The sequence below is a fragment of the Ananas comosus genome, linkage group 4 (genome assembly GCF_001540865.1).
Source record: "Ananas comosus cultivar F153 linkage group 4, ASM154086v1, whole genome shotgun sequence".
Taxonomy (NCBI): Eukaryota; Viridiplantae; Streptophyta; class Magnoliopsida; order Poales; family Bromeliaceae; genus Ananas; species Ananas comosus.
The window spans coordinates 7,521,674-7,545,506 of NC_033624.1; the positions used below are offsets into that span (position 1 = coordinate 7,521,674).

A 23,833-nucleotide genomic window follows, 5' to 3' on the forward strand; every position below is an offset into this window, starting at 1 on the left:
TAATAGAGCTGATCGTCGATTTAAAAGCCGCATTATTGAAAACAACTTAGTAGTACGGAGGCCTCCGTGCTACCAATAATATACTAGCCTAGCTCTATATATATATATGTATGTATGTATGTATATATAAATAAACTTAGCTAGAAATGTAAATCAACTAGGATTCTAACTTGAGCCTCGGGTACCAACCACCAAGCCCTTTACCACTTGCTTTAGGGACGGTTGGTAATTTAAATGTAGTTCTAACTATAGTATTTGAACCTTCTTGTGCAGTTGCAACTGCAGTTAGTTAAACTCAACAACAGTAAACCAAATATAGAAATTGAGATTGCATGCATTTGCAACTGCACTGCATTGCAAATGCATGTAACCAAACAAACCCTTAGTGTTACAATGCATATGTAGAATGCAGCACGTTGTCAGCGGAAAATAGGCAAAAACTACACTAATTTGACTACTATTCTACTTGATTTTCTAATATACTAGTATTGAACAACAGAAGGACAACAAAATTTGCAACAGCACAGTCGCATGATACATGATTGTGAAGTCAAGAACGGTCAATAAATCGACAAAAGAAACTTGTTTAATATTTTGTTTGCAAAAAAGTGTCGCATATATTGTTGCAAATAGGAATGATATACACAAACGACGTCTTCTAAACTGGGAAGGGAAACTATAAAATTATCACATTATTATTATAAGCACAATATACACAATTTTGAATGAACCGACTAGATAAATCTGAGACAGCTTACCCTGCATGTCCAATAAACATGCAGCTAGCTTTGGCAATCTACTTGGAAGACTCCTGGCAGAGGAAACGGAAGATAAAAGAGGTAAGAAAAGAATTTGCATTAATTAGTTTAATTCATGCCAGCATTTGCCAAAGTAAAACAAGAAATAACTCACGCACCTCGGGAGTAGAAGAGAGAGATCTCAGGTGGGAGTCCGACGCTGCTTCCAAATTTCTTGCTTCAAACTTCTCATTTGAATAACTAATTTGAAGAGACATTGCAGAGAAGATCCTTAATAGTTATATGATGCAAACAATTTAATAACTTAACAAACCAGCAAACAAGTATGCACCTATACATAATATCATTATTAGTCATATGCATACACATACATGTGGGCCTGTATGTACACAAATCAAATCATAAAACTATATTAAAAGGATATTTTTCTTGAGCACAAGAGCCATGCAATAATATGTATACTGCCAGATGCCCTTAACAACATCTGAAAGGTCTCTATACTCAAAAGGGACAAATGTACAAGCAGACTCTAAACCTTTGAACTTCATCAAAAAGTCTCCGTGAGCTTTCAATTTTGGCAACTTAAACCCCTAAACTTTCTGATATAGGTCCATTCACTCTTCGCCTAAGATAAAATTACTAATTGAATAGCCTTGTTGATAGGATGTTTTACAGATGATCTATTCTTCTTGTCTTATGGAAAAAATAATGGATCAGGATAGAAAGATAGGGGAAATTCATTTTCAATTTCTACTGCATTCTTCAAGCATTAGAATTGAAGAGGCAGGTTTTGATATGTTTTTCAAACTTCACAAAATCACATTCAAGGCGTCACCGAAATGGGTGTTTAATAAGTAACTTCATTGGAGGTGATGGGCCAATTGAACTCTTTGATAGAGTTTAGGAGATCGAGTTGCCAAAATCACATTCAAAAAATGTCCAACATGCATGCTTATTAGTAGCTTCTCTTGCAATAAAGGGCATATTGAACTATTTGATTGAGTTTAGAAAATCTGATTGCCAAAATTGGAAGTTCTGAGTGCAGTTTGCCAAAGCTCTAAAGTTTAGAGGGCTATATAATTTTCGTCCTTAAAAATTGTAAAGTGATACATGGAAACCCTTTCCTACATATTAATAGATACCAAAATCAACATATATTGATCCTTACGTTGACAATATGGTAACCCAGACAAGCTCCACACAATCAACCCAGAGAAGTCTTTGTTCAACTGGAATGACACCATAAGTTATCAGGTGTGCAAAAGGCCAAAGCTTCCACCCTGCCTGTCAAGCCAAAACAGCAATTCAAGATTTTCCTTAACTTATCACAAAGAGGTCAATTATCCAGTAGAGCGGAATCAATTTTTGCTACAACAAAATCCTCTTTACAATATTGTTAAAAAAAAAAATATCCTTACAAAAAGGCTACTCAAGCCAGTACTAGAAACCAATCCAATATATATCAATCAGCTTTGTTGTCATATTCAAGGATTTAAATGCCCATTGGCATAGACTGTATCCACCATGCCATATCGTGCCAAAAAATATCGGCACGATACAACCCCCGTGCTGATGACACAGCTCAAAACCCTCTTTTTTCTAAAATTAATAAGTAATTTTTCCAATAAAGTTCAAAAATTTGATAAAAATACATTATAAGCAATTAGAATATTTTGTTGCTAAAGAAAATAAATATTTCATGCCACTATGAGTTAACACACATGTATTTTTTGTGACAAGCACGCATTGGAACAATCCGCCACGCACCGTACCATACCGTATTAGCAAGTTTTCGGAACGATCCCGTGCCACGGTACTTAAATCTTTGGTAAGATTTGTGCTATAGAGCCAATTACTTCTCCTTGAGTCAAATTGTTGATTCTGAATTTGAAGGGCCAGTTTGGGCCCACTTGAGCATGTGCAGGAGTGTTGTTTAAGTACAGCTAAGGGAAGAAATCCTAACAGTTTTATCATAGGAATCTGTCCAACAAATTATAGCCTGACTTCAGAAGCAGAGGCTCAATTCTGTTTCCAGCCTCAGCAGAGGATCTAGACTATTTTGTTCATCAAAATACATGGTCTCTATTTCTCAAATAGAAATTCTGTACATAAGCCATTCCAGAGAGACTAACTGTCCTGACCAGCTGAAAAGCTCTAAACTGATGATGAAATATTTATTAGTATTTCGACAAGGGACGTAAAACTATTCTGTCTTATTAATATTCAGTAATCCATGAGAAACATTACTTACAGTAAGCATTGGCCAAAACGTAGACTTTAGTTCACTGAATATACTAGCCGGAGATTCAAGTCGAAGGAAGCCCAAGACAACATAGTAAATGCTGTTCCATATAGCTGACCAAGCAGTTTGGTCAAACAAGACTTTGGCGGGGACCACCCACCAGTCCTGGAACGGAAATAGAGCCTGGAAAAACAACTGAGTTGGTTCACACTCTTATGTAGGAAGTAACTGCAGAACAAAAAGCAGCAGATAAAATTAGATAAGAGTTAGAAGTTGAATACCTCACAGAAGTGATAATAATAGTGAGAAAGAGATCCATGAAGCGTAAATCCGACAAGACCAGATCTGAACATACGGGCACGGTCAAATTCAAATAGTGGCTTTCCTTCATAGCACTGCACCAGGATGTGGTAAAAGTGGACAGCTACGGAAGGTTATAATAGACGAGAAATGTGTAGGTGATAGTTAAGATAAGATGAAATGGCACATACCTGTGCAATCCAATCTCCTACAGAGTAAACTACTCCACTTATCACCATTTTGGCCAGAACAGGGTTTGTTTTCAATGCCTCCTCATAAGCATTCCAGTTATGTTGAGGTGCATATCTAAGGATCTCATAAAGGGTCCAACCCTAGATGAAACACAGAAACAGATAAAATAAGTATGAGCCCAAAACCCAAGGATATTTAACTCAAAGGAACTGAATTGAATAAGCATCTGTTGCACTCATCTATCCCAAACATATTAATCTCCTAAGCATGGAGACTTCAATAAATCATGTGGGATATTTCTTAGTATAAAATTCCAAATCAAAAGGAAATTATAAAAATGGCCCAAAATCATCTACAGTACTTGTCGGATCCTCAACCGGAGAAGTAATTCTAAAAGGTGATGCTAAAATCTAGAAGATAACTTACAAAGTGTCTTTCATTCTTTAAAAATTGGACCAAGCGTCCTTTTTGGTTATTAAGATTGAACTTCTTTGTAATTTCATATATTATATTCTAGTAATCTGATATATTATATTCTAGGAACTCGAAGAAGGCCTCAAATTTATATTTCGAAGACTTTGACAACTTCAGCTCATCTTAGGTTAAAATTTTTGAGCCTTTTGGATATTTTATTACGAAAGCCTTTGGTTCATGAGAGAGCCCTATCAACAAGGATTTAAGTGCCCATTGGCACGAGCCATATCCACCGTGTCGTATCGTGCCAACAAGATACAAGCACAATACAGCTCCCGTGCCGATGGCACAATTCAAACCTCTCTTTTCTTTAAATTAGTAAGTAGTTTTCCTAATAAAATTCAAAAGATTTGATAAGAATACATAATAAGCAAGTAGAAAATTTTATTACTAAAGAAAATAAATATTTCATGCCATTATGTGCCGGCACACAAATATTTTTTGTGACTAACACTCATCGACACGGCCAGCACGCACCGTGTTGTACCTTACCAGCAAGTTTTCGGCATGATCTCGTACTACGGCACTTAAATCTTTCCCTGTCAATATAAGTTTTCTGATATATTCTCAGAGGATATTTACATCCATTCTCTGTTGACCTGTCATAACTTTGTATGCTATCAAATCATTTGATTTATTGTTCATATCTAAAAATTGTTAAAGAGAGACTCCTCAAAAGATAGTCCGGAGAACAATAGTACTATCAGCAGTGTTGGACATAATTCTTAAAGCTTGGCAGGGTTGTTTATACCCGATAATAAGATAACTGTATAATGTGTTGTATACATTCTTTCCGTCGCATTTTATAGATTGAGAAAAAGATAGATAGATAATAAAAACATGCAATTTATATATAGCATACCAATTTGGGGGAAACTACACTGTCGATCACAGAACTTGAAACGAAATTTAATTTACATCATTAAAGTTTAATTTGTTTCAATCAAGGCATTAAGCTTTAATTTTTGTTTCGAGCATGTCAGTTATTAAATTCGATTATTTTTCCTACTTAAGAAATGATGTGATAGCTGATGCATCTATCACAAGATGGCAGTGATTGATTACAAAGTGATTCGACTTGTATATAATCTCAAAATTATTATCACTCAACGTTACAACTAAACCAAAACCAGAACATCCCAGAGAGATAGATTAGTACCTACAAGTATACCAAAAACCAGATCATCTATAAGAGATAGATTAATACCTACATTATCTCCAAGAGATGATGTCGTAATGGAAGTAGGTGTTACTTCGTTGTTTTGTTTGAAAAATTAAACAGAGTTCATAAAAGCGACCCGATTGAAACAGAGATAGAAGTTTGATTATCTAACTGATATCAATTGAAGTTGGGTGACACATAAAATTTCACTTAAAGTCAGGTGATTGGTCGTGTAATTTACCAGCCAATTTTCTAGTGTGCTTTGGGAATGTGCTTTCAATTTCTTTATGATAATATCATTCTATCATAATTAAACACAACTAACGAACCTACATACGATAATTTAGCATTAATCCAATTTTTATTATCCACCAGAACCTTACGAAGTCACCAGACTGGCAAACTTACATTGGAAGACCGAATATGCCATAACATGTAATGAATAGTAACATTCCAGATTGATGAATAACCAGCAAGCAAATTTGAAGAATAAAGAAGCAGTTTGCCAACATACCAGGAAACTTCAGAATGATCATCAGGAAAATTGATATGTATATTATCTTGCGAAGTAAAAGAAATGGGCTTGCACCCTGTTTTGACTTAATGAATTAGAAACTCAGACAGTCCCCAAGTAGAACCATGAAGCCAAATGTTAATTTCCATTAATGAACGGGAGTCTAAACTGCAGTCACAAACAGATTTTCCTCTATTTCTAATCACCAAAACAGACATCTTCTTACTTTCACCCTCTTTTATCACCCTGCCTTGTCACCAGCTCCAATTAACTAATCCAATCCGATAAGTGCTTACATAAAATCCTCCTCTTTCTTGTTCATGAATGGCATCTTCATAACGTCTACACTGCCGTAGTACTTCCCCTTTCCTAATTCCTGTCTATGTTTCTCTCTGTCGTTCCGTGTATATATATACATAATTTCATGTGGCATGCCCAAACTTGTTAAAAAGGACAGCAGAAAAGAAGTAAATCCGACTAAAACGATACAAACCCGGAGGATCAGTTCTATAGGATGTAAAGATCCTGAAAATACAGGCAAGCTTTTAAAGAAGTAAACCTAAGACTTTCAAAAAGTTGAGTTGTAGCGACGATCAAGAAATCCACACTGGGCATTTAGCTGACATTGGAAGGAGCCAATTAGCTCCTAGAGTCAACCAGTTTCGATCTTAAGAGGAGAAAGATAAATGATAATGTAAACAAAAAGGGGAATCACTCACATGCCAGTAATCTCTGTCGATGGTGAGCAGCTTCGTGATGGCGAAAGTGCCAGCCGCGAGCACGATCGCCGCGTTGATGGCCCGATCGATCATCCTGCTGAGGTCCTCCCCCTCGGGTCCCATCATCGACGAAGATGAGGAGGAGGAGGAGGAGGGAGAAGGACCGAATCCGCCCCCGCCCCCGCCCCCGCCGACGGCTCCGCTCTCGAAAGCAAACCCACCAACGTGGGTGGCACCGCCGGCGTTAAGAGCGTCGTCGTCCTGCTCCCTCCCGACCTCGGCGGCGGCGCGGACGACGACCCCGTCCTGCTGGTCGGTTGAGTCAGCGCTCCGGACGGGGATGACGTCGAGGTCCTCCGCCGCCAGGGCCGCCGCCGCCGCCACTGACGAAGGCCTCCTGCTCCGCCGGGGGCGGAAGGAGGGCTCGCACTTGCAGGGGAGGCGATGGCTTGATCTGGGCCTGTGGGTGCCGCTCTTGGCGGGCGCGGAGTGGGGCAGAAATCTCGAGGAGGCCACGCTACTCACAGCCGCCATCTCTTTGAGCACGGAGCCGACCCACACCAACCCACAAATGGAAAAGAGGAAGAAGGGAGGATGAGAGAGCTCTCCCTCTCTTTGCCGAGTTTGCGGTGATTCTAGGGACTCTAGTGAGAGATTGCGGAGGGAGGGGCGAAAGGTCTTCTATGCTTTGCTTTGGCTGGTAGGTTCAGGAAGATCATTCTGGTCCACACACATGCGAGGGACATGTTCCTCGCATTTCTGTGTACCGCCCGCGGGTGAAAAACATTTAAGAGCCGCTCGTTGGGGAGAACTCATCGTCACCGGGTCCACCACGCTATCCTCAAGTTCGGCGAAGCAGAATTTATTGTTGTGGCATCACTCGACCAGCAATTACTACTTGCACACCCGAAACATGGCGTATTTGCTTATGTATCATCCAATCGGTAACGTGCTTTTACTGGTTACTTTATTTCTTATTATCTACATTATTTCTTATTATCTAAAGTGACTAATTCTTTAACCTCATCCATTAGAAGGGTAGAATTGTCACGGTGGATGGAAAGGTCCGTGTGTGATTGTAGCGCTCGTAGTTGACCGATGCACTCGTGATATTGCTTCTAAGCAATGCTGTTGATTGAATCAGAATGAGTTGCATAGTGGAATGGTAAGTATAAAGCAGAGTCATACTCGGGAACGTAGACTCTTGGATGACCAGAATGGTAGAGTGCCACTCTGTGGACTCTTGTGTGACTCAGGGAGGTCTATCTGTATGTATTGTGTAGTGGTGGTGGACCATTTGACTAGTCAGTGCATTCTTGTTAGATCCACACCACGAGAATAAAGGGTAGTGCTGATCTCGAAGGAAAGTAGTATCCAATGGCATTAATGAGGTTTGTCCTCTATTGATGATGGTTGGCGACAACACGGGCCCGATAGGCAAGGTATGCCGGCCATTTTCAGTTGTGTGGAAAGGAGAAGTATGTCACCTCCATCTTTGGGAAATGCCACCCGAGAGAGGGGTGAAGTGATTTGGCATACGAGGCAAGGTAAGTCCTTCGTATGCCTGATTGCAAGTGGTGTGGAGCGTGTAGAGTCGTTGAATATCGACTCGCGCTGCCACCAGAACTACCGGAAGGCATAATGCACTTTAGGTATGCTTCGTAAATGTGATTGTGTTTGATCCCACGTCCTTTGGTATGAGCCGCTTGAGCAACCACGAAAGCGTGAAGCTGCTCTGGAATGGGAAAATATGTTGGTGCCCTCATTGATTCGATAAGTTGAAGTGAAGTGTGAATTGAGTTTCGGGGACGAAACTCTTTTTGAGTGGTGGAGAGTGTATGTCACGCCCCAGGACCCAGCGGAAGCCCTCCCGGTGCGTGTCCAGACCCACCATACGTCTAAAACATATAAAGCGTCTACAATAAAACAGTAAATAAAGCAACAGTAGAAAAACATTTAGAAGTATCAGAGCAAAATACAACTAGATTCTACAGTAGAGGAATAAACATAAGGTTAAAGTCCATTAAGAAAATGTAACACACTGGACCTTTGCAAATTGCGAGGTTCGAGTGTTTGATCGGTGTGTCGAGCTTTTTCAGACTTTCTGGAAGGTCGTAAACAGTGTTCCGACCCATGGCTCGCATCCCGAGAATTGTGGTTTTAAGTTGGTACCAAAACCCAAAAAAATTAGATTTTGGTTAGCTCTCGGGTAGCCTTCAGAGGCTGGTGTACCGGTACGGGGTGATGGCTGTACCGGTATAGCCATCAACTGTAGCATTGTCTCAACCAACCCGAGGCTCGGATTGGGCGTTTTCGTGGGAGGTGTACCGGTACGTGGGCCCGTGTACCGGTACGCGGAGGCAATTTTTGAGCAGTCCGAACTGCAGGGGGTTTTTCGTGATTGTAGCCTATCTATAACAGCACCCACACCCCTTAGGGCTTTCTTTGTGCTGGAACCAGTGGAGGAGAAGGTGAGAGGAGCTCCACCTTGCCCCACTTGGATTTGATCCCCTTTTTGGCTTGGATTTAAGGTTTAATCCTTCTCTTTTTGCTTTTTGGTGCTTTTCCACCCTTGTTGAAGCCTAGAGCTTGAATTTGGAGCTTGGTAGAGGGAAGATCTTGGGACTTGGATAATTTAGAGCTTGGATTGAAGCTTCTAAGNAGCAAGTAAAGAGAGAGTCTAGGATGACCTAGGAGACCCTAGGTTGGTAAGCCCTAAGATTATAGGTGCGTGAGCTGAACGTGAACCTATTACGATGGCGGAAGTTGATTTAATTGGGTCGAAGTTGGTAAAATGTCTCTAGTTGTGATTAGAGATGGATTCAAGTGGTATGAGTTCTTGTCTTCAGGTGGTTGTGTCGTCGGCTGACGACATAATACCAAGAGTCTAGAACGAGTACACTTGTGTTCTTCCGCCCGATTTCGTTGTTGAGTCGTTGTGTGTCGTAATTGCGACGAAGTAATTGGTTAAGATGACTTACCAAGTAATTGCATTTCAGGGACTAATGTCTCCAAGACGCTACACACGTAGATCTGCCCCAGCACCGACTCCTGAGGTGCCCGAGCAGGCTGAACCGAGCGTAATGGATCGGTTGCAAGCACAAGTGACCGTGCTGACCAATGTGGTGCAGCGCTAGGAGACCAGATTCGAGCGGCTCCAGGATCTTTTGGAGCTGCAGGTTGTGGCGGCGGCTGTAGCGGTGAATGAGGGCGGTGGTCCGCCCGCACCCTCGACTCGTGTACCCGGAGTGGCAGAGGGTGAGGGCATAGTGGCGGTTCCGGTGACGGCACGCCCACCGCCAGCGATCGTACCCTAGGCGGCGTCAGGATCGGCTACACCCGATTTGACGGCCGAAGATGTGGAAGGAAAGCGCGCATTGGCGGATCTTATCAAGTTTAACAAGTTCCATCCGCCAACCTTCGAAGGCGAGAAGGTGGAACCGGAGATGGTCGAGTCTTGGATCGACTCGATGGAAACCCTCTTCGATGATTTGCGTACCTTGGAGAGGGACAAGGTGTATCTCGCCACCCATTGCTTGGAGAAGGCGGCGAAGGTCTGGTGGAAGCACGTCAAACGGGATCGGCTTCCCGGCCTTCCGCCAATGTTGTGGGAGGAATTCAAGCGGGAGATGTTCGCCAACTATTTCCCCAATACATTGAAGCGGAAGCTTAAGGAAATGTTCCGCAAGTTAGAGCAAGGGGACCGCTCAGTGGCAGAGTATGAGCAAGAATTCTCCCATATTATAGATTACGCCCCGGATGTTGTAAAGGATGACTTGGACCGGGCCGAGTGGTTCTTGCGAGGACTTCGGCCGGGAATCTACAAGGCCGTGCAAATACTCAAGCTCACGACCTTTGCAGAGGTCTTCGATCGAGCACTATGGGCGGAGCATGGAGATGCCCCCGTTCGGAAGAAGCGTGAGCTTTTGGCCGAGTCCAAGTGTGACGCACTGGACCTTTGCAAATTGCGAGGTTCGAGTGATTGGCCGTGTTCTGAGTTTTCCAGACTTTCTGGTGGGTCGTTGATAGTGTTCCGACCTATGGCTCGCATCCCGAGAATCGTAGTATTTTATGTAGCGCTAAGCTCACTAAAGAGTTAGACTTAGCCTACCCTCGGATTGCATTCTACACAAGGTGTACCGGTACACTCTTGGTGGTCGTACCGGTACACATTTTGTACCGGTACACCCTTGATGGTCGTACCGGTACACTTGTGGCAGATTTCAAACCCGAGCCTCGGGTTTGCGTTTTCGTAGGATGTGTACCGGTACACTTTCCCGTGTACCGGTACACTTTGGCAGAATCTGAGCAGTTTAAACTGCAGGGGGTTTTTCGCATTTGTGGCATCTCTATTAGTACCCCCACGCCCTAGGGGTCTTTCCTGAGCTTGGCACCAGCAAGGAGGAAGGTAAGGGAGCTCTCCACACCTCCTCATTCCTTTTCCTTGATTTTGCTTGGATTTTTAGAGTTTAAACGCCTCTTTTTGCTCCTTTTTGGGTATTGGAGGCTTTTCCACCATTAGAGATTGGGCTTGGAGCTTGTTGGGGGAGAGATACTTGGACCTTGAGGACTTTGAACCTTGTTGGAAGCTTCTTAGAGGTTGGTAGCTTATTCTCTCCCTCTAGATTTTGGTTTTGAAGCTTTATACTAGATGAAACCCTAGATTGGAGATTTAGGGTTTATTTTGGGCGTTTTGATTTTAGGGCTTTTGGAGCTTGATTGATTGGATTAGAACCTTCCTTGGGCTTGGATTGGAAGGATTCTAACTCCCTTTTTAAGCCTTAGAGGGGATTTTTGCACTAGAGGTGAGTTTTCCTCACCTATGCGTGAATAGCTTAATGATTGAGCTAAGTGTTGTTTGTATGGTTCGTGTGACGCTTGTTCTTATACCTTTAGGGTACCAGGAGTGTGGAGGACACCCTCGTTGGAGCAAACGAAGAGTTTCGTTATCATCGGTGGGTTTGGCTTCATGAAAACGGGGCGAAATGGCCCCTAAGCTTTCTAAACCTTTCGTATACTATTTTTTGAATGCATTTTCTTGCTAAATATGATTTATGAGAATTTTAGAGTATTTAAAATGCATGCCTTATGTATCATAAAATTTGCACTCTATATAGTAGAGCTATATGTGTAGATGACATGCATTGTGGATGGTGTTTGGTTTTGCAAGTTGAGAACATATTTCCATGCTAGAATTGAGTGGAATTATACAATTTGAACATAACAATACCATGCTTGGACTTCTTGAACAAAAGTGTCATAAAGGGGCACTTGGAATTAGTAAACTATGAAAATGCTACATAGAGACATAATGATAGGCCATTGGACATCTCCTACTTTCATGTTTTAGACATGATGACATAGAGATAGGCCTATGAGATAGTTGTGACATATTCCATGTTGTGGACATGAGGACTTAGTACTTGAGATATACTGATAGCATGCTTGCCATTGTGCTCCTTCGCACATGCTTGTGAGGGTCGCTCCCTACAAGCCGGCACTCCGGAGTTGGCCATCGCGATACGTTCGCCGTGCGGGATTGAGCGCCGAAGTGCATTGTCGTGGAAAAGGCTCATTCCTAGGGTGGGAATGTTGACTACCATGGGGCCATTAGGCGGGGCAAAGCCAGACAGCCTTCGGGTGGGTCTTATGACAGATAGCCTTCGGGTGGGTCTTATCAGAGCTGAACTTTAAACAGATAAAGTAACAAGTGAACATTGACCAGAATAGTAAACAATGACATCCTTACTATTACACTGTCGACATTGGGTTAGTTGCATATTCATGCATTTACATGTTCGGTATTCATGTGCATATACTTGTAGTAGTTGCTTTCTTATGCAAATCATGCTAAGTAGAGATATCATGATTATTGGTGTAACACACTGGACCTGTGCAAATTGCGAGGTTCGAGTGTTTGATCTATGTGTCGAGCTTTTTCAGACTTTCTGGAGGGTCGTAGACAGTGTTCCGACCTATAGCTCGCATCCCGAGAATTTAAGGTTTAAACTTGTACCAAAATCCCAAAAGGTTTGGATTGTTGGTGTGCTCTCGGGTTAGCCTCAGCCAGGCTGTGTCCCGGTACAGCCTTGATGGTTGTACCGGTACAGAATTTGTACCGGTACACCTTGGTGGTTGTACTGGTACACAATGGATTTTTTGCCAACCCGAGGCTCGGGTTGGGCAGTTTCGCAGGAGGTGTACCGGTACACTTTACCGTGTACCAGTACACAATGCAGATTTTGGCTGTTTAGTTGGGGGGTGTTTTTGCAATTATTGCAACACCTTTATAAGTGACCCCAGCCCCCTTGGCTGCTCTCCTTGAGCTCTAAACAGGGAGAATCAAGGTGAGTCTTCCCCTCTTGGTTTGATCTCCATTTTTGGTGATTTTTTTTATGGGTTTTGATCTCTTTCCTTCTCTCTTTCTTGCTTTTTGTGGGTTTTCCACCATTGGAGAAACTTGAGATCTTGGTTGGAGCTTATTTGGAGATCAACCTTCAACCCTAGAGGACTTGGAGCTTGGTTTAGAGCATCTTGTGAGGTTAGTAAACCTAATCTCCCATTTGGATTAAGTTTTGAAGGTTTCTTTTGAATGAAACCCTAGATTTTGGATTCTAGGGCTAGAATTGGGGATTTTTGATTTGTAGCTTCTAGAACCAAATTGATTGGTTTAGAACTTTGATTTAGGTTGGATTTGAAGGAATCTAACTCCCTTTTGGAGTTCGTGGGGGATTCCTTAGCGTTCGGTGAGTTTTCTCCAACCTAGCTAGAGGAGCTTAATGTTTGAGCTTAGCTTTGTTCGTAAGCCTTGTTTGACACTTGTTCCTACATCCTTAGGGTACTAGGAGGCTAGTGGACACCTTCGTTCTGCGAAATGAGGAGTTCGAAAAATCGGTGGGTTTGACTTCATGAAAATGGGGCGAAATGGCCCCTATGCATTCTAAACTCCTCGTAAAGTATTTTTAAATGCATTTCTATACTAATTGAAATTTATGTGAATTTTAGAACACCTAAAATGCATGTTTTATGTGTAAGTTAAATTTCACTCTATATAGTAGAGCAATCAAAGTTATTGTCATGCATGCGGGGTGGGTTCATGTAATGGGATTCTCGTTTATTATGCTAATTTAGCTCATGTTCGTGTATGGGAAACATTATACTATGTTTGGACTTAGTAGCAAAAAGTGTCATCAAGAGGCACTTGAAACTAGTAAACTATGAAACTGCAACTTAGAGATATGATGATAGGCCATTGTACATCTGCTATATTCCATGTTAGAGACATGCACTACAACAAAACTGAGCTATAGCGACACTTTTAAGTGTCCCTAAAACTTAAAAAAAGTGCTGCTAGCAAAAATACCGACACTAAAAAAAGTGTCGCTATATGTGCAGTCCCTAGGGTATATAGCGACACTTAAAAAAGTGTCGATATATCCCAAAATAAGTGCTGCAGTTTAGTGACACTTTTTTTAATTTTCAGTGACACATATAAGTGTCCCTAATTTTTTTTTAAAAAGTAATATTTTTTTTATATAGTGACACACATAAGTGTCCCTAATTTTTTAAAAAAAGTAATTTTTTTTATATAGCGACACTTTATAAGTGTCACATTGTCATTCAAAGTATAATATTTTATTTAAACATTTAGTTTAGTATTAAAATTTAGTTAAACTAATCTCATATACATTAAATCGATGAGACTCAAAAAAAGCAATCAACAAAGTTTCTTAAATTCTCAATAAAATGATAAAACTAAAATCAAATATCCATACGTCGCAACAATAATATCTACTCATATGTTGTAGTAATTATAACAAATCAAACTCTCTAAATGAAAGAAATACAAAAAATTAAAAATTGTTTGATAACAAAAATCAAAAAGTGCATAAACGAATTCTGATCGGCCCCACAACTATATACTGGAACCTGCACATTGAATAACATTTGAATTAGTTCAAATTTGTACAATATCCTTGATTTTACCAAAGCATTAAAAAAAAAAGACCCACTCAGTTAACAATTGAAACACTTTATTGCATACAATAAGTAAATAAATCATGAAAAGAGAGAACCATACATTTCGACTGGTAAAATTAGAACTGATGCCTCGGAATATTTACATCATAGAAAGAAGCAACTACTATTGATAATGGAAAGAAGTACTAAAAGAGAAGGAACCGGAAGCAATTAAGAAAAGCATAGAAGAGAATGATTACAATGCTATCAAGTAAGCAAGAATGAGGGATTAGACAAATGAGTAGCATGTTGCATAGCAATATTTTATGTGGTTCTATAGCTATAGAATGTCAAAAATCGGAGGCTTAATTAATAACTGTCCATTCCTGGACATTGAAGTACTGCAAAAGTGCTCAATAGACGACCACTATAGCAACAGCTATTCAATTACAATTACTATTCTTATACTGCAATCAAGTATTGCTTCAAGATTTTAGAAACTCCTATACAAGCTCCTACATCAAGCAGTTACTAAGGGATCATCATAGCCAATAACTAATGGCAATGGATTAACCTATTGAAGGAAGTTTGGTCTACAACAGAATGGAAAGCAGAAAGAGTGCATCCTCCGATCCTCCCAAACCAGAAAAAACAGAAAACTGCAGCCTCCTTAGTTAACCAAACGCTTTCCAGCAGTCAGATCAGAGATGCTGAGAATGCAGGCTGATACAGCAACAAAATATAGTAGGACAAAGGTAAATAAATAGGACAAACCCCTGTTGTAATATTGGATCAATAGGGTGTGATGTAATTTTCTACATGGAAAATAACATACTCTGCATGCAACATTCTAGTATAAACAGGATTTACCTCTTTCACAGTTCTGTCTCACCGGATCATATCATGAAAGAGATGCAATACAGTATCTGGGTGCAATCCACACGCACTTGCGTTTCCAGGTTGGTTGATTCTCTTCTTTCCACTAATGGGTGGTTTTGTAGGCTGTCTTCAATGAAACTGAGGAATTCATTCTATCAGTCGACGAACCAAAAAATGAGGTTAGTTTTCTCTGCTTCACAGATCTTGATAATACTTATCAGTTGTTTCAGATTTCATGCCTATACAGGTAATCTTCCGAGCGTAACGCCAAAAAGCTTCAACTTTTGATCTCATGCACTTCCTAAACATGCAAACGCTTAATCAAAATGTTATGTATAGCATCTACCTAATGTGGTCATAGACACGCAACAGAACACGGGAACATTGAATAACATTTGAATTAATTATTGATCAATGAATAAGTTTTGAACATATAATAAGGCTAAGATGATGGAATTTACCTAATGAACAATAAGCTCATGGATGAACATCATAGATGAGAAGTGGATGCATCTGAAGCCTAAGAGAGTAAATATACTACAATTAGTATTAAAAAAAGCTAATTTAAATAGTTGATTTAGCACATAACTTCGAGAAAAGAAATGGATTGGAACTCACAGTTTTTTTACGGCGTGTAGATTTTTTGCACTTTGAACTGCCATTGTGATGAACTGAATCTGAAGCATTTCTCGCAGAACATTCTTCAACTTCACTCACTCTTCCAATAGAGGGTTCAATAAGTTGGCCACACTATGTCATGCCCCGGGACCCAGCGGAAGCCCGCCCGGCGCGTGCCCAGACCCGCCATATGTCTTCAACATATAAGGCGTCTAAAAACAACAATAATAAAAGCAATAATAAAAGGCATCTAGGAGTATCAGAGCATAATAAATGTCTAAATACTACAGCAAGGTATAAGGTAAAGCTGTAAATCCACTAAATAAGGCATAAAGTAAATACAATAGAAAATCCCAAATACAAGTGCTAAGAGTAGATACATAGGTGGTCTCTATACAGGGTACAAAACTCTCACTCTCTCAACTACAAAAGAAAGAGTAAACCACCTAGGCAAGTAAGCTCCTCGCTAGCTAGCTACGCGATCCCCTTGCCGCGATCCCGTGCCTCCGCCGGTGCCGAAGGCTCTGAAAAGGAAACCATAAACAGGGGTGTTGTGCAGAACTATCAAAAAAGTTCCAAGTGGGCAATTACTGACTTCAAGTGAATGCACCCACAAGGCCCAAAGCCTACAAAAGAAGGTTAGTGACTATAAATGTAGAAAAGCGAAAGGTAAGTAAAATGTAACTTACTACAACATGATATCTCTACTTAAGCCTAAATAGCATAAGTAATGAAACAACTTATGCATGAAGTAAAAGTCTCCAACTATCATAATGTTCACAATTGCCAAATAGTAAAGTTCTATTGTTTATTTCTAGTCAATGTCCAAATAATACTCTAAATCATCATCTGTCACATGTCATAACGACATACTCAAGTCGAATCTGAGAGGACCACCCGAAGGCGGTCTTTGGCCTGAGACCCACACCGAAGGCTGTTGGCCGTGCGAGCCAATGTCCCCGTGGTTATTCATCCCCACCCTAGGGATGAGCCTGGTCCCACGGCAATCCACTTCGCGGCCCAATTCCCGCACGGCGATATGTATCCGCGATGGCTATCTCCGGCCAGTGCGGCTTGTTTAGGGAACGACCCTCACAAGCATGTGCCGAATGAGACAAATGGCAAGTAGTCAAACGATCTGTCGCACAGTACCAGTCTTATGTCTAATAACAGTGGAAATGTATCGAGTGTCCCAAAGGCTATCTCTATGTCATCATGTCTCTAACATGGAATATATATGCAGATGTACAAAGGTATCAATATATCTCTATGTTGCAGTTTCATAGTTCACTAGTTTCGAGTGCCCTTTATGACACTTTATTTTTCTATGTCAAAACTGGAACTATGTTCCAAAGCACATATTCCAAGTACAAATCTCATAAAGATGTATTTCTACTTGCAAAATAAACATTTTCCCATATGCATGCATTCTACTCATATAGCTCTACTATATAGTGAAATTTTTTCATATTACACAAGGCATGCATTTTAAGTGCTCTAAATTCATAAAAATCCAATTTAGCATAGAAATGAACTTTAAAAATATTTTACAACAAGTAGAAAGAGCATAAGGGCAATTTCGCCCCATTTCCCCGAAGCCAAACCACCGATGGCAACGAAACTCCTCGTGCGCTCCAACGAGGTGTCCTCTAGTCTCCTAGTATCTAGAGGTACAAGAACATGCGTCACACGAACGAAACGAACATCAATAGCTCAATCATTAAGCTAATCAAGTATAGGTGAGAAGAACTCACCTCTAGAGCAAAAATCTCCTTTAAAGCTCCAAAATGAAGCTAGGGCTCAATCCAATCCAACCTAATGGAAGCCTCTAATCCAATCAATCTAGCTTCAAAGCCCTAGATTCAAAATGCCCAAAATAAACCCTAATATCACATCTAGGGTTTCATCTCATGAAATCCAATAAAACTCAATCTAGAGGAAGATAGTGTAATGCTTACCTCTTAGAAGCTTCAAATCAAGCTCTAAATCCTTTAAATCCAAGATCTATCCTCCACTTAGCTCCAATCCAAGCTTCTAGGCTCCATCAATGGTGGAGAAGCATAAAAGAGGAAAGAAAAGGGATTAATCCTTCAAAATCTAGGCTAGAGGGAGATTAAAACCAAAGAGAAGCAAAAGAGAAGCTCTCCTTACCTTGCTCCCTGCAGTGGCAAGCTCAAAGAAGAGCCCTAGGGGCGTGGGTGCTATTATAGTATTACTTAAATAGCAAAAACACCCTACAGAACAAACTGCACGAAATCTGCTCCTTGTTACCGGTACAAGGGCTCTTGTACGCTACGCAAGGCCGACGAAATTGCAAACCGGGCTCGGCGCGCGCGTCTGCGGTTCTGTACCGGTACAAGCCCGATGGCTGTACCGGTACAACCATCAACCCTTGTACCGGTACAAGGCAGTCTTGTTCGGTACAAGCCCTGCTGCAGGCTACTCGAGAGCTGTCCAAAAATTTCGATTTTAGAATTTTGGTGCAAGTCCCACTCCAACATCCTCGGGATGCGTGCCAGGGGTCGGACACTATCAACGACCCTCCAAAACTGTGGGAAAGCTCCAAAACAGGATCAAACATCGAATCTTGCGATTTGCTAAGATCCAGTGTATTACACTACTAGAAAGAAAAGCAAGTTGCTCGCAATAGTCAAAAGTGTATAAACTATTGAAAAATAGGCAAATATTCTTTTGTCATTCAAAGTTACCTCTTGCCGGCCAGTTGCTAAGCATTGTACCGCACGTTTAATTCTATGATAGTATTGTTTTGCTTTTGTATTTGATTCTATAATCGCTTATATGTTCCTTCATTTGTCGCATTTCTCTTTCAACTGTTATCTCATCAAATGTTGCATTTTTAAACCCTCAAAGCGTGCCTTGAAGATTCATTGTAGAAGGACCTAATCTATACCGCGCACATATCCGCGTTTTCCTTTTCTAGATTTGGAATAATGATCACCCTCCCATGTGATCTTTCCACGTGATGACGACCCTCAGAGTTCTCAAGTATTTTCTTCTGCAAATCAATTATAACTAGAAGTTATAATAACACTCAATAAATACTTAAAATTTGTATTGAAAGATATAATAAATTAAAGTCATACGGCTATTTCGTCATTCATGAATGTTCCATCCTTGTGCTTGTGAGTACTCAAATAAATTTCAGCACGTTGAGGTTGTTTCATTTGGGGAGATATTTTTTCTCTACAGAAATAGATGAAGTTGCAAAATTAAATACTTTTTAAAGAAAAAAGAGTTCAAAAGAAAAATCCATTGTTATTATCTAAATACAATAGTATTACCATTTCCTTCCGCTACACGGCAAAACTTTCGTTCCAGCAGTATGAGTTGTTCTAACATTGCACGGTTTCTTGTATTTCGTATGCTACAGCCTAAGCATATATAAATAAATTTGCAATTAGTAATCAACATAAAAGCCAAAAATGCTAATATCTAAAGACAAAGTTTGTAAAGCAAATTGGCATACCAATTTTTATAGTAATACATATAATCAAGTAAAATAATAGGGATGCTTATACCTTTCTTCATTTGATTTCCAAAAATACAAGATAAAACCCATTGATCTTTAATGACATCCTTTGGAACAAGATTATATTACTCCTTGAGCTAGCTTTTTCATCAAAGTACGCAGCTTTTATATCACATTTGTAGTCTTTCACTCTTCTCCCAGTTGACTTTAAAATTCATTTTTCACATCTTGTTGGATAGAAGAACTTTCCCTACAATAAAAAAGATAAGTAACTCAGCAAATTACAACAATTAATGTAATATTTTAATGTCCAAAGTTTGTGCATAAACCTTCACTTGTGCGATTATATCTTTCTCGCGCATCCTTCTTAACATATCTCCAATCTTTGTGGCTTAGGGTACATATTCCTCCATTTCTAGCTATGGCCTAAAAATTGACCCAACCACCCACCTTATTTCCAACGGGTTGTCCTTGAGTATTGCAATTTACTTATAATGCGATGCCCTCGTGGTAGATTCCACAAAATCAGCTAGTTTAGTCTTCCCACGCCTCTTTGTCATTCTCATCTAAAATTTTAGAAAAAATCTTATATATAATCGGAAATTTGTAGAATAGTAAGCTTATGTGATAAATTTTACTACAGAATTAGATTTATCTCTTTAAGGTACTAATTATGCTGAATATTTCGTATAAAAATGCACAAAAATAAATAAGCAACAAATAACACATAGTTAAAATAGAAATATAATGAATCAATCTTGGGAGTTTAATAAACATTCATTTCATACCTTCAATATCCACTTCATCTCCTTCTTCTTGATTTATATTTATAGAAGTTTCTGCATGTTCATCAATTTGTGCTTGCTGATTGGAATTAGATTGAGGCTCCTTCCAATATTCATCTTCACTTTGAGTTATTCGGATGCGTTTGCGCTTTGTCATCTCTTTCAACAAAATCAAACAAAAAGAGCCTCTTAGAACTATGATTATTCACGTATAACAAGAGCTTAAGCACTCAGTACTGAAGCTCTTCTTTAAAGCAGAAGCTGCATAAACTTGCACCCCAAACAGCTTCAGCCCACCACCACCACCACCACCACCACCAAAAGCACTCCTGTGGCTACTGCAAGTCCTCAAGTTGTGGCCATAGTTCCCACAATGGGAGCACTTCCTCCCCATCTTTAACCTCCTCAAACCAAACCCAATAAAAGAAAACACACACCTCTGCTCACTTGCAGAGGATTGATAGTACTAGTGCTGGTCTTTTCATGTTGGATGTGGAATTATATATATATATAAAAACCAACACCCACCCAAGAGGTTTCAATGAAGTTGGAAGTCAAAATGGGAGATGATGCATATAAACACTTGCTCAACGAAGTAATATAAATGATAATCATATCAAAAAAGCACCCCGACAAATTCTACGATGCACAATTCTAATTTATCACATAGGGCAAATTGACATCCTGAATTATCTCTTTACTTTCATAAGAATTTTATACATCAATCAACTCAAAATAGATAAAGAACTAGAATTGATGTGAAGAAAAATTAAGGCACTACAAGACTACTACTACTACCTAGCACACTTGAATTAAATTCAACTCATCAAGCAAATTAGGATCCTGCAAATTAGAATATCTTTTGCTTTGAGGCATGAAAAATGATGCAGCAGAGGCAAAAAGCTCCATATTGAAATTTTTTCATTTTTGAAGTTCAAAAGTTCAGCTACCTAAGTACATGTAGCTAACCAAACAGAAACAAAGTGGTAAAGCACCACTCCAACACTTCAAGGTAAGCATTGACACTTCATTTTGCATTTTTTTTCTAGAGCTTTCTAATTAATTACCAGATGAAATTTATTTTTCTTTTTTGCAAAGATAAGGAAAACCTGAACTGTGTTTTATCTCTGTTACTTTTATTGGGGACCTTTTTTTCTCTCTTTTTTTCCATTTTAGAACATTCAATGCTTCCATTATTAATTCGCTGTAAATAACAAGCTTAAAGTAGCTTAGTTTAGCTTTTTTATATTATTTTAATTTGAAGGTTACTCTGTTTTGCTTATTCACATTGTATGGAATTGAACTTTTCTCATACTTTTGCTGTTTTTTTTTTGTTTTGTTGAACTGTTTCTTAATTTATTACTCTCCTCCAATGTCTCAAGGTGCCATCTCTTTATTTCCAGTGTAGAATATCATTGCTTTCTATTCCTGATGGGCTACGAAGTAATAAAAATAGAATATCATTGTTTTGTTTTATTTCTTTATAATATAATTTTTGCTTTAGTATATTGTAAGTATGAGAACAGTATAGGTCGGGTCCCTCTTTAGCCTAGAGATAGATATAAAAAATGCATGTCTGTCAACAGTGGGCCAGGGTAACACAAATCTGCCCAAATCTAAAAGCTTCTCTAATTCTCTGTATGAGGCCAATATTAGCACGGAGATTGGACAACCTATTCAAGGTCTTGTTTCTATTCGTTGGGTCATTCTCGGCCCATACGACGGTAATGATGAGAGTGTAAATAGGGACATTTCACAGTGCAACATCAAAGTACAGTGTAATATATACTAATATGTCTAAATTGGCGTAGGGACGGCCCACGCATGGAGCGACCTGGGCTAAGAATAGTATACGTTTAGGCTTAATATGAACCCAGCTATAGCTTCCAGTATATAAGCTAGAATCAATTGCGGACTAGGGAGTAGGGACCACAACGCTACATGGATGCATTTTTCACACATATATATATTTACTGCATAAACAAAAGCATTACACTGTCACTGGATTCCCATTAAAGTCGAGCCATTAAGATCAACAAAAAGGGCTGCGGTGGTCGGTGCGATTAAGCCCGAGAAGACTAACTAAGGTCACAGTGTTTTTGCCTTGGAAACTAAAGCTTTTACTAATCAGAGTCGACTAAAACTTGGGATAAAATATGAGGGATATCTCTGAGGTTCACAAAGTCAGAACATAGATGAGAACAATGCAGTGATCAACCAAATTCAAATTTGGCACAAGAGAGCTCGTGAATTCAACTCGTTGATTAGTTAGACCTTTCAGACTTGTTGCTCGTGGCACTAAATTAATTGTCAGCTTTGGAGAGTATAAGGTCGATCAGAACGGTGGACTTGCTTGCTCTCTAGCATTTCTACAGCTGAATCCTTAACAGATAGTATATCTGGCAACATGTTTTGAACAGAATGAACCGAACCGACACATATAGTATAGTATCAAGGATTGGTTATTTTCTACCTGCAAAGTTTGAATCGTAGTCTAAGTCTCACTTTCATTTCCTCAGATATGAAAGCAGAATTGTTGAGCACATTTAGATAATCATATCACTATAGAGCCAAATATGTCCTTGCAAAGAAAAAGGGAAAAAAGGATTAATTGTTGATCAAGACAAAAGGATAATGATAGCATCATGAATTTCCCGCACTAGATGTGTAGCTTCCAAACTCGAGGCGATTTTTCTCACACTCTAGATCTTTAGTTATGGGTTTGATACAAGGCTTATCTAGCAGGTAGCTGGACAATGAAATGCAAATCCCTAAATTGTTTCATGAACAAGCCACATTGCCTTACAGTGTGAATTTCCTACATCAAATCTATACATTCTAATAATCCAACTCCCTCTAAGCTACCATTGTAGGCAACTAGATAGTACATTTGCTTTTGTTTTGCATTGTTAGGAAATCAACAGATCAATCGTTCAGAATTAAACTGATTATTAATGATAGCCTGTAGAGTACAACTAAATTTGATAACAAAATACTACAGTTGGTAGAAACTATGGATCAGAATAAGAAGGAATTAATCTAAAAAATATAATCACATACCAAATTAAGTGCTCTTCCACTGTAAGATCTTAAGAACAAAAACCCTAGATTGGGATTAGAAGCTGATCGTGCGCACAATCCGAGCTCTTGAGCTTCTCCAAAGTTGATGACGAGGAGAGGACCAAACTTGAGGACGGCGTTGCGGCGGTGGTGGTGATGATCGAGCTACGCGAAAATCTCTTGCGGAAGGAGAAGGGATTGACATGAGATTAGAGAAATCGCCATCAGAGACACAGTGAGGTAGCACCTAGAGCTCGCCATGGGAGATCGTGAGGGAGGTGAAACGGAGGAGATGATGTGGGAAAGAGGGTTTGAGAGGAGCAAGGTGGGTTAATGGGTTTCTTTTCTTTTTCTTTTTTTTCCATTTTTTTGGGTGCTTTAGGTCTGGTAACGGAGGTTTTTTTTTTTTTTTTTTTTTTTTTTTGAGTGGAGCACGGACCAAGCAAGGTGAGTTGGACCTTACAAATCAGATTTTTTTTGTATTTGGGCTGGGCTTTCTAGTCGAAGAGAGCAGGGCCTTGCTAGGTTTTGTTAATAACTTATTCAACTTTGTTTTGGGTAATTGGGCTGAGTGGGGTTGGGTGGGATGGGCCAAGCAAGGTGACATTTTTTGGGCTTTAGTAAATTTATTTTTTAAAATAAAAACTATACATAAATGGGACACTTAAACTAAAGTGTCCC

General features: G+C 39.7%; 1 protein-coding gene and 1 long non-coding RNA gene across 4 annotated transcripts; both read right to left on the reverse strand.

The window, feature by feature from the left end:
• Nucleotides 565-7,139, reverse strand: LOC109708813. The gene is made up of 7 exons (XM_020230650.1): nucleotides 6,362-7,139; nucleotides 3,492-3,632; nucleotides 3,282-3,395; nucleotides 3,010-3,183; nucleotides 1,927-2,042; nucleotides 917-998; nucleotides 565-811 (listed from the first exon to the last, which is right to left on the reverse strand). Exons 1-7 carry the CDS (start codon nucleotides 6,893-6,895, stop codon nucleotides 797-799), a joined length of 1,176 nt encoding a protein of 391 aa, XP_020086239.1. The 5' UTR covers nucleotides 6,896-7,139; the 3' UTR covers nucleotides 565-796.
• LOC109708814 lies at nucleotides 14,095-23,553 on the reverse strand. 3 transcript variants are annotated; one of them, XR_002215823.1, is made up of 5 exons: nucleotides 23,153-23,553; nucleotides 15,818-15,949; nucleotides 15,661-15,719; nucleotides 15,191-15,500; nucleotides 14,095-14,290 (listed from the first exon to the last, which is right to left on the reverse strand). It is a non-coding gene; the product is annotated as an uncharacterized LOC109708814 (long non-coding RNA). The 3 variants fall into 3 exon arrangements; XR_002215825.1 differs by lacking the exon at nucleotides 14,095-14,290 and adding an exon at nucleotides 14,669-15,030; XR_002215824.1 differs by lacking the exon at nucleotides 14,095-14,290 and adding an exon at nucleotides 14,669-15,043.

Coding starts and splice junctions, on each gene's coding strand:
- LOC109708813 (XM_020230650.1), bottom strand. CDS start 6,895: ATGGCGGCTGTGAGTAGCGTGGCCTCCTCGAGATTTCTGCCCCACTCC. Junction 3,633..6,361: donor TCGACAGAGATTACTGGCAT/GTGAGTGATTCC, acceptor TGTTTCATCTAG/GGTTGGACCCTTTATGAGAT. Junction 999..1,926: donor TGGGTTACCATATTGTCAAC/GTAAGGATCAAT, acceptor TCTTCAAATTAG/TTATTCAAATGAGAAGTTTG.